The sequence below is a fragment of the Myxine glutinosa genome, chromosome 10 (genome assembly GCF_964187855.1).
Source record: "Myxine glutinosa chromosome 10, kmMyxGlut1.1, whole genome shotgun sequence".
NCBI classification, from domain to species: domain Eukaryota; kingdom Metazoa; phylum Chordata; class Myxini; order Myxiniformes; family Myxinidae; genus Myxine; species Myxine glutinosa.
This window is the reverse complement of record NC_136270.1, coordinates 53,768,631-53,779,131: the sequence shown is the minus strand read 5'-3', so window position 1 is coordinate 53,779,131 and position 10,501 is coordinate 53,768,631. Positions and strand designations below refer to the sequence as shown.

General features: G+C 44.0%; 1 protein-coding gene across 1 annotated transcript in view; it reads right to left on the bottom strand.

The window, feature by feature from the left end:
• Nucleotides 1-2,016: 2,016 nt before the first annotated feature.
• The window catches only part of NARS1 (asparaginyl-tRNA synthetase 1), a 61,901-nt gene continuing 53,416 nt past the window's right edge, over nucleotides 2,017-10,501 (bottom strand). Inside the window, exons 10-15 of the mRNA XM_068127687.2 lie at nucleotides 9,943-10,142; nucleotides 7,778-7,913; nucleotides 5,365-5,478; nucleotides 4,987-5,118; nucleotides 4,760-4,891; nucleotides 2,017-2,770 (exon numbers count right to left, since the gene is read on the bottom strand). Of these exons, the coding sequence (XP_067983788.1) occupies nucleotides 2,639-2,770; nucleotides 4,760-4,891; nucleotides 4,987-5,118; nucleotides 5,365-5,478; nucleotides 7,778-7,913; nucleotides 9,943-10,142 (846 nt within the window). The 3' untranslated portion in view covers nucleotides 2,017-2,638. The remainder of the gene's footprint in view (nucleotides 2,771-4,759; nucleotides 4,892-4,986; nucleotides 5,119-5,364; nucleotides 5,479-7,777; nucleotides 7,914-9,942; nucleotides 10,143-10,501) is intronic.

Sequence of the window (10,501 nt, the reverse complement as noted above, 5' to 3'; positions counted from 1 at the left end):
CTTCCAGGAAAGAAGTTGGAATTTCAAACAAGGTGGATCTGGGGTGAATTAGCGGGGGTAGAAAAGATCAAGGTTTTGGATGGGGGAAGATAAGAGATGGTGGTGAACAGCTGTTTTAAAGACCTGGAGGGAGGAGTGGGATTGAAGGGAGTGAGGGAGTTTGTTCCAGAGGCGGGAGAAAAGAGGAATGAAAGAGTGAAGGTGAGCGGAGAGCCGAGATTTCGGCAGTTTAACCATCAAAGGGTTGCTGGCAGATCTTGTGCGACCTGTAGGAATATTTGGGGGACAGAGCACAGAGAGAGCTGGGGGTGCAAGGCCGGAGAGGAGTCGGTAGAAGACAGAAAGACCACCTACCTGCCTGCGGTGAGTGAGTGAAAGGCCCTCAGAGATAGCTTCATCGCGGGAGATTCCAATAATTCTGAAAGCTTTGGTTTCAACAGCGTGAAGCCGAGCTAGGTGTGAGGCAGGAGCACCGGCCCATAGGGGAGAACAGTATTCCATTGAGCTGCGGATGAAAGCCTTGTATGTGGTGAGGAGCTCAGGTGTGCCGAGGAAGGACTTCGCACGACGGAGGATGCCCAGTCGGCGACTGGCTTTGGAGGCCAGCTTGGAAATGTGGTTTTCCCAAGAAAGATCATGGCAGATAGTGAGACCCAAAATCTTGAGCGACAGAACTTCTTGGAGAGGATTGTTGAGAAAGTAGATGGGAGGGTTGTCCAGTCGATCTTTTCGGAGAGACATAGTAAGAGTGTGAGATTTGTCAGGATTGAAAGACATGTTCCACTTGTTTGACCAGTCTGTGATTTTGTCCAGGTCTTCAGAGAGTGAGGAGGCAGCAGACTGCCGATCTGAGGGAAGAGGAATGGAGCGGCAGAGAGTGGAGTCATCAGCAAAGAGATAGAGAGGATTTTCGAGAGAGTCAGAGAGATCATTGATGAAGACCAGAAAAAGCACGGGGCCCAGAACACTGCCTTGGGGAACTCCAGCCTGAACAGGAAGAGGAGATGAGAGAAACCCATTCAGGGCCACACGTTGACGACGACTAGAGAGGAAGTCCGCCAGCCATGCGTGGAGATTTCCATGGATACCAAAGGAGGAGAGTTTGCTGAGCAGAGCGGGGTGCCAGACCGTGTCGAAGGCACGTGATATGTCGAGGGAGACAGCTCTAATTTCCTGTTTGGCATTGAGGACCTCCATCCATTGTTGAGACAGCAGAAGCAGCATGTCCAGAGTGGAGTGACCTGGTCTGAAACCACTTCTCGTGAAAAACTCTTCTCTTCTCGTGAAACTCTTCTCGTGAAATTGCCAAAATCAAGACTCTCTGCTCCCCCATTCACTTCCTTTCCCCTTCATTTTGTTCATTAACTGACCTGAGTATCAAGTACAGGGATCAATTATACTGTAGATGCAATTTGTAGATCTGAGATTTTTATGGCCTATCCACTCTGGCAGTGAGCACTTGGTGCAAAAATGTCAACTGCAGATAACTTGTCAATGAAGGTATGTGAAACAGGTCTGAATTGGTGATATTTGAGTGTTCGAGTTGAAGGGATGGAAACACGATGCGAGAGGGAAGTGCTGGATGCAAATCAATGTTCAACATTTGATAATTGCCATCATTGGAGTCGTGACTGATGGCGAAAGGGACAACGAGGTATGCTTGTCCGTTAAATATCAACTGTTGCATCCCAGGAATTTGATTCAACCTTTGTAATGCAGTAACCTCAGGGATTGTCCCAGTGCCAATTGTGGCAAAGAGAGTAAGTGGGATTTTTGTAAAAATTGGAGATGCCAACACGGGACATTGCTTCACATCAAGCGCACACCTTTAATGTGCAATAAATACCTGCTAAACACGAACGGTATTGCCAGGGCTATAGGAGAGAAAGCTTGAGTATTTAATACAAAATATCTAAATAAACTTCTTTAAAACTTTAGCATTGTTCAAAATAAAAAAAATTGCATACAAGATCGAGGCTCGTGTAAGAGCTTACATTAATCACAAAAACAAAAAGAGACAACTTGTCCAATTGTTTAATTTGTATTTGGAAACGGTGGATATTAAAACAAATACATTAGAGCATCATTCAGAATAAGTAGTCTCGACAACGATGCACACTTGTTAACCATGTCCAAGATGAACCTGAAAACATGATTTACTCATTACTAGTAAGGCTGTAAATTTTTACTAATAAGGCTGTCATTACTAGTAAGGTGGTTTTTGTTAAACTGTAAATTTACACAATCAAATTCTAACCGTCCCAAAACCGTGCACACTCGCAGTCCTAACTCGGTCTACACCTGCTCACCTGCTGTTGCAACGATGCACAGGTCTCTCCAGATTTCTCTATTTTCTGATGTTTCAGAATGATTGTATCAACATATAATGAGATTATCATAATAAAGAGAACTAATTAATCTGAAGGAACAAACATTTTTTAATATTAAAGTTTTTCAATAGGATATGTTCACCGTTAGTCCAATGTAGAGGTAGGGTACCCAACCCAATTACACCAAAACTATAAACTAAGACCAATTTTCAAACTCTCTCCCCACAAGTTGCGCAAACCAACCTTTGACGCATCACGTTTCATAAGCAAGTAAGGGAACTAGTGATTTTCCAAGCATCCAGGATGGCTCAAGGTCGGCAGCGCTGCACAAAGCGTGGGTAGAGGCACACGTCGCGGATGTGATGTCTGTTCAGGAGCCACGTAAGAAAGCGCTCCAAACCCAACCCGTAGCCTCCGTGTGGGCAGGTGCCAAACTTGCGCTGCAGCCGGGACGAGGAAATCATTTACATGGCCTCTTTAAATACACAAGCTCGGTATTTGAACGATGGGGGAAAAAAAAAACAAGCATTTGCAATCTCAGTTGTGTAACAAGCATTTGCAATCTCAGTTGTGTAACATGCATTTGCAATCTCCGTTGTGTAACAAGCATTTGCTATCGCAGTTGTGCAACAAGCATTTGCAATCTCAGTTGTGTAACAAGCATTTGCAATCTCAGTTGTGTAACAAGCATTTGCAATCTCAGTTGTGTAACATGCATTTGCAATCTCAGTTGTGTAACAAGCATTTGCAATCTCAGTTGTGTAACATGCATTTGCAATCTCAGTTGTGTAACAAGCCTTTGCAATCTCAGTTGTGTAACAAGTATTTGCAATCTCAGTTGTGTAACAAGCAAAACAATAGCTACCAACGTTTTCAGATTGAATTTGTTTTAAATACAGTAATGTATACCATATTTTTCGGCCTATAAGTCGATGCGGAGTACAAGTTAAATTGCCTAATTTCCCCATTTTTATGCCTCCACCGACGGAGGCATAATGTTTTCAGGTTGTCAGTCCGTCTGTCCATCCGCTCGTTATAGGTTTTCGTTACTGTGATAACTTGAGAACTGCTGAAGATCTTAGTCAAACTTCGTGCAGGTATGTATAATGAGGTAAAGATGAACCGAGTAGATTTTGGGGTCGTGAGGTCAAAGGTCAGAGGTCATGTCAGGTAAAAATGCTGTTACCACGTTAACTTTGTGAACCAGCGATGGGATTCTGACAAAATTTGGTACAATTATGTAGAATGATGTAAAGATGAACTGATTCGATTTTGGGTCAAGAGGTCAAAGGTCAAATCTGTAATAGGTCTATAACTTGAGAACGGCTGAAGTTATCTAATTCAAACTTGGTACAGGTATGTATAATGATGTAATGATGTAAAGAGTAACTGATTCGATTTTAGGGTCCCGAGGTCAAAGGTGAAAATCTAATAGGCCTGTAACTTGAGAACGGGTGAAGTGGTCCAATTCAAACTTGGTACAGGTATGTATAATGGTGTAAAGATTAAATGATTAGATTTTGGGGTCTGACACATAAAACATTAAACTTAAAACGCATTAGATTAGATTTAAAAAAACAAACCGACGCATAAAACATATGATAAAGGGAGCGGGAGACAAGATGGGGAGAGAGGGAAGCACACAAGTACAACAGTAGAGAACAGGGACATCGGGAGATCTGTGGGAGGGAGAGGGCTTGGGGGGGAGTGGGCATGGGAAGGGGAGGGGTGGGAGAGGTAAAAAAAAAAAAAAAACATGGCCACTGCTAGGCTAGGACACTGCTCGGGAAAGAAGTCGGTATTTCAAAAAAGTGGATCTGGGGTGAATTAACGGGGGTAGAAAAGATTACAGAAACTTGTAATCCAAACTCTAATACTGCTGCCTTCAGCTGGATTTGAACCTCCAACCTCTGACATAATCCATTGTCCTTTTCTCGATCCCACCACCGACTATGCCCTTTTCTTTCCTGTCCTCCCGCTCTCTCAACAACAAACACATACCTTAATAGTGATAGAAGATGGACATCGGATTAATGGATGAATTAAACAGGATGTTGATTGAGGTATGATAACCGCCGTATGAAGCAAGGAGAACCTGGCGTTTCAGGCGTTAATCCTTTGTCGGAGCAAAATATAGCTCCGACATCCCTCTTTTGCTCCGACGAAGGGTTAACGCCCAAAATGTCAGCGTCTCCTTGCTTCCCACGGCGGTTATCACACCTCGAACAACGTCCTGTCGATTTCATCCATTGCTCCTTCACCAGCAACACCAGTTCTTCATTCTGACATCTGATTCACGAGGATTCGAGAGAGTACAAACCTCTAGAATACAAACTGAAAACATTTGTGCTATTTCCTCCCACACGGATGCATACTGTGCATGATAATAACTTTCTTAAATGAAGAACGTCATGTATGGTGGTGGATACCTGATCAGTGTACCAGTAGTAGGGAGTTGGGTCAATGTCCTCACGCTGGTACCCCTCCAAAAGCTCTTCACTGTCCCAGATACGCATGGAGCCACCCACAACCTCACCCACATTGGGTATGAGCACATCCACCTGTCAAACAAGTGTTACATTCCAAATCGTGTGGTTTCTCATTGGTCATACCACTGGACAAATGATGAAGGAGCGACGGCACATGGGCCTTGTACCGATTCCGTGAGACGCCGGTCTTCGGCACAACGCTGCATGTAGAAAGACTTGATTGCCGCTGGAAAGCGGCACAAGAGGATGGGTTCATTAATGGTGTCGGTCATCAACCGCTCCGGTGCCTCCGGAATGTCCTGTATCGAGGATTCAAGGTTAAACAAAGAGGATGGAGATGGAGGCAAATGGATGAATAACGTGAGAAATCAGTGATGAACGTTTGAATCACATCAACAGCAAATCTCTTGGTACTCAGACCACCAGTTTAAATTCAGACAACAAAGATTTATAAGTAATGAAAAATGTATATACGAGGATTTGTCACTATCAGTGGGGCGATGTTTGCATGAAAGCAAATCTATCCATTTGTGGCACAAGCGCACCTCCCCAAACTCGTAGAACGTCCCGTCATCCTTCTTTACATCGTGCTCTTTCAACCAGGCGATGGCTTCCGAGTAGTCCATGCGGCGAAATGGTCGTTGAGGAGCCTTGAAGCTCTGGAAACAAACAAACATGCAAGCCAAATAATACAGAGGAAATTTCAAACAGGCCTCTAAAATATCAACAACATTGCATTGAATGAACTCCTCGACTCGGCCATCAGATACCCATTTGATGTTCAGCAGGGTAGTGCAACCCAACGAGGTTCAGTAGAGGTTTATGGAAGGAAGTGCAACGTGTCGGTTACAAAGCCAGTCAGAGGAGTGAGAATTAAATAAATAAAAATTCTGGTTTCACCACCGTGACAAAAACTGAAGTCACCACTTGGAACCTGCTTTGGTCTGAGTGGGGCGGATAGGGCAGTGAAAGCCCAGCCTTAGCTCATGACCAACTTACACCAATTGGAGTATTTTCAGTGTACAATAATCATTAAGGTACATTCCCCACCCATCCGAACACACCCCACCGATCAATTAACAGAATACACGAATCTAATGTACCTTCCAATTTTAGCATCTATCAAATGTACACTATACTCTCGACAGATCGTCGGAGCCGCCCAAAGCAGTTCCTCAGCACCGGTTATTCTGGGTATTTTTAAGTTGCCTTCCCAGCAGTCAGGACAGAATTTTGTAATTTGTTCAGGGTGCCGGTGATAACCCACCTAATCTTCGTGAAAGACGAAGGTCTTTAACAACCACTACCTAATACTAGCAGACAATACGTCCTGTATAATACCTATCCGAGGGACGCCCTGCCTGTAGAACACCAGATGCCAGTTTGTAGTTCACCGAAATTCGAACCCATGCTAGATAGGTCAAAGGCGAGTCTTTATACACGACATGACCAAAACATCGAACGAACGTATGTGGACACCCAAACATCGACCATCTCATTCCAAAATCATGGGCATTAATATGGAGTTGGTCCCCCGTTTGCTGCTATAACAACCTCCACTCTTCTGGGAAGGCTTTCCACTAGATGGTGGAACATTGCTGCGGGGATTTGCTTCCATTCAGCCACAAGAGCATTAGTGAGGTCGGGCACTGATGTTGGGCGATTAGGCCTGGCTTGCAGTCGGCGTTCCAATTCATCCCAAAGGTGTTCGATGGGGTTGAGGTCAGGGCTCTGTGCAGGCCAGTCAAGTTCTTCCACACCGATCTCAACAAACCATTTCTGTATGAACCTCGCTTTATGCACGGGGGCATTGTCATGCTGAAACAGGAAAGGGCCTTCCCCAAACCGCTGCCACAAAGTTGGAAGCACACAATCATGTGGAATGTTATTTTATGCTGTAGCGTTAAGATTTCCCTTCACTGGAACAAAGGGGCCTAGCCCGAACCATGCAAAACAGCTCCAGACCATTATTCCTCCTCCACCAAACTTTACAGTTGGCAATATGTATTCGGGCAGGTAGCGTTCTCCTGGCATCCGCCAAACCCAGATTCTTCCATCGGACTGCCAGATGGTGAAGAGTGAAGACGCCAGAGAACGCGTTTTCACTGCTCCAGAGTCCAATGGCGGCGAGCTTTACACCACTCCAGCTGACGCTTGGCATTGCGCATGGTGATCTTAGGCTTGTGTGCGGTTGCTAGGCCATGGAAACCCATTTGATGAAGCTCCCGATGAACAGTTGTTGTGCTGATGTTGCTTCCAGAGGCAGTTTGGAACTCGGTAGTGAGTGTTGCAACCGAAGACAGACGATTTTTACGTGCTACGTGCTTCAGCACTTGGCGGTCCTGTTCTGTGATCTTATGTGGCCTACAACTTTGCGGCTGAGCTGTTGTTGCTCCTAGACGTTTCCACTTCACAATAACAGCACTTACAGTTGACCGGGGCAGCTCTAGCAGGGCTGAAATTTGATGAACTGACTTGTTGGAAAGGTGGCATCCTATGACGGTGCCACGTTGAAAGTCACTGAGTTTTCAGTACGGCCCATTCTACTGCCAATGTTTGTCATGGAAATTGCGTGGCTGTGTGCTTGATTATATATACCTGTCAACAATGGGTGTGGCTGAAACAGCCGAGTCTACTAATTAGAAGGGGTGTCGGCATACTTTTGGTCATGCCGTGTACCTCCAGGTCGTCTTGGCAGTCTGATTGGCTTGGCAGCACAGAGTAGATTATTTATTTGATAATAAAGCAATAGTGAGAATGCTTGAAATCTCGGTATAGTATCAGAGATAATTTCCCCTTATCAATATGTAGATGAGAATAATATTGTAGAAACATGTTACTGCAAAAGCTCGTTTTTTTTAAAGGAAAGGAAACAAGACAATGGTATTTGTAATTCCAACTGGAGTACAGGCCTGCTCACATATGTGCAACAAACCAGAAGCAGTACCAAACACCTACAGGGTTGACTTCATGCAATAATGCTGCGTGCGAAGAAGCCAAAACACGATCCACCACGTCACAAACAAGGTCTTCCAGTCGTGTGAGCAAGTCATCGAACGAGATGAACGGACACTCAGCCTCAACGTGTGTGTACCTGATGGGGCAACAGGTCACTGCTCGTTAGTGGAAACGCAAAACTCAAACATCGCTTTCACACCTGATGGTGCAACAGGTCACTGCTCATTAGTGCAAACGCAAAACTCAAATATCGCTTTCACAATGAAAAGATGCAATTTAAACTCAACGTCTATGTTCGTAATTCTTCTTCGTAAGATAATGCAGGATACTAGAACTTCCTTCACGATAAACTTCGAGCAGTTAAAACAGCAACTATTTCCGGGATCAAGATGCACATTGGGGAACACACTTTAATAGTGTGCGGACTGTAATGCAATGTTATGTTGCAGGTCTTCAGTCCTCCAATCCCCCCCAGCAACTCCAGGATACACGCATTCTTCCAGTAACCCCCAGGCCTGGTTAAAAAAAAATAAAAAAAACCACCTTTAGAGGCCATTTTTCCCCGCAAAGCGGGGGTTGGCCTTTTTCGGGCACCGTGGTTGTTGTTGTTTTTGTTAGTCCCCTTTTTGAAGCAATGTTTTACGGCCGGATGCCCTTCCTGCCACCAACCCTTTTCGTCGCCTTTTTACGACAAACAGGGTTAAATGGTTAAATGGCCTGGTTAAATATACAAAATCCAGGTTGACTGCACACCTTTGTTCCTTGCTTCTCTCATCTATGCACCCATCTTCCAAACCTCTTCTTTCCCAATCCTCCCCCCAGGGCACCAAGTGGGCAGTGCCCTTCCAGTTTGCATCATCCCCCATCCTGACCCATGATCTTTATTATGCTCATTGACCTTCTTACTTACTGATGTTAGTGTTTCTCGCTCTTCTTGTTTATTATTTTGTTTCTGATATTCGTGTTTCTCGCTCTTCTTGTTTATTATTTGGTTTCTGATATTAGTGTTTCTCGCTCTTCTTGTTTATTATTTGGTTTCTGATATTAGTGTTTCTCGCTCTTCTTGTTTATTATTTTGTTTCTGATATTAGTGTTTCTCGCTCTTCTTGTTTATTATTTCGTTTCTGATATTAGTGTTTCTCGCTCTTCTTGTTTATTATTTGGTTTCTGATATTAGTGTTTCTCGCTCTTCTTGTTTATTATTTTGTTTCTGATATTAGTGTTTCTCGCTCTTCTTGTTTATTATTTTGTTTCTGATTATTAGTGTTTCTAGCTCTTCTTGTTTATTATTTTGTTTCTGATATTAGTGTTTCTCACTCTTCTTGTTTATTATTTTGTGAGTTGTACCTAATTGTTGCCCAGCTACCAAACTCAATTAAACCTTGCTTTTCCATGTACCTCACTCTTGTAAAGAGACAGAGAAAGATGGAGAGAAAAAGAGAGAAAGGGAGAGAGAGAAAGAAAAGGCTGATGTAGACCAAGAAAGGCAACAGTCCCAGAAAGCTACTTTAGGGATGCCAGCCTTGACAGGTGGAGCATGGAAGACGATGCCAAAGCACCAGAATGCATTCCAAATCACAGCATATCAGAAATCTGAGAGCAGTAGTCGAATAAGGAATGCTGCATTCCATTTGTGTTCAACTTGGAAAGCAGGCCAGGGTGTCCCACACTATCAAAAGCTTGTGGGATGTCTGTCGAGGAGACCCTGACTTATTGGTTGATATTGAAGAACTATCCATTGTTGACAATTGAAGAAGCACTGTGTCCAGTTAGAAACCAATCTGATGATTGTTCAGAGACTGATGAAAGAGTTTGTTCACCAGGCACAAGGAATTTCTCCCACCTATCAAACCCTTCTCAGAAGAAAGTTTGCACAATGACAAACAATTGGCACACATGCACGAATACTGATAATCCAGGCCCCTTCACCTGACCTAACAGAAAGGAGCTTGTTTGCTTCAGATTTGCCCAAAAGAACCAAAAAATAAACTAACCATTAGTGAACGCCTAAATATTCTGCCTTTTCATCGTTAGCGAAAATCATATAGCTTCGTTTAACTCGTGTTGATGAACGACAACAAAACATTTCCCTATGCACACACCGAGTTATAAATCAAAGTCAATTCTTTATTATACATTTGACCCTCGACCGCAAGAAAACTCACTCAGCAAGATGGCGGCGCGTCCTCGACTGCTCGGCACGGTACGACTGTGCAAGACAGAACACGTCACCAAGAGATGGGATGCACGTTTCCAGGTACAGTTGTGAAGATTGCGTGAGGAAGGCCTCCTCGCCAAAGTAGTCGAGCTTGAATAGTGTTGAACCACCCTCCACCTGAGTCTGTACCAAGGTCGGTGGGGTCACCTATCCATGGAGACATACCGACAGAATTCTCAACTCACCTTAAGTCCTTATGGAGATTTAAATGTTTTAGAAATAAAAACTTATGTCCTTGTAGACCCAAAATACCCTGTAGACTGTTAGAGACACAAAATATAATGAAGATCTAGAAGACCCAAAGGACCCAGAAGACCCCAAGGACTATGAAGACCCAAAATATCCAAAATACCCCAAAGACCCAAAGGACTCCAAAGACCCAAAAGACTGAAAAGTCCCTGAAGACCCAATGGACCCCAAACACCCAAAAGACCACAAGGATCCAAAAGACCCAAAAGACCCCAAGGACTCAGAAGAACCCAAAGTACTATGAAGATCCAAAACAC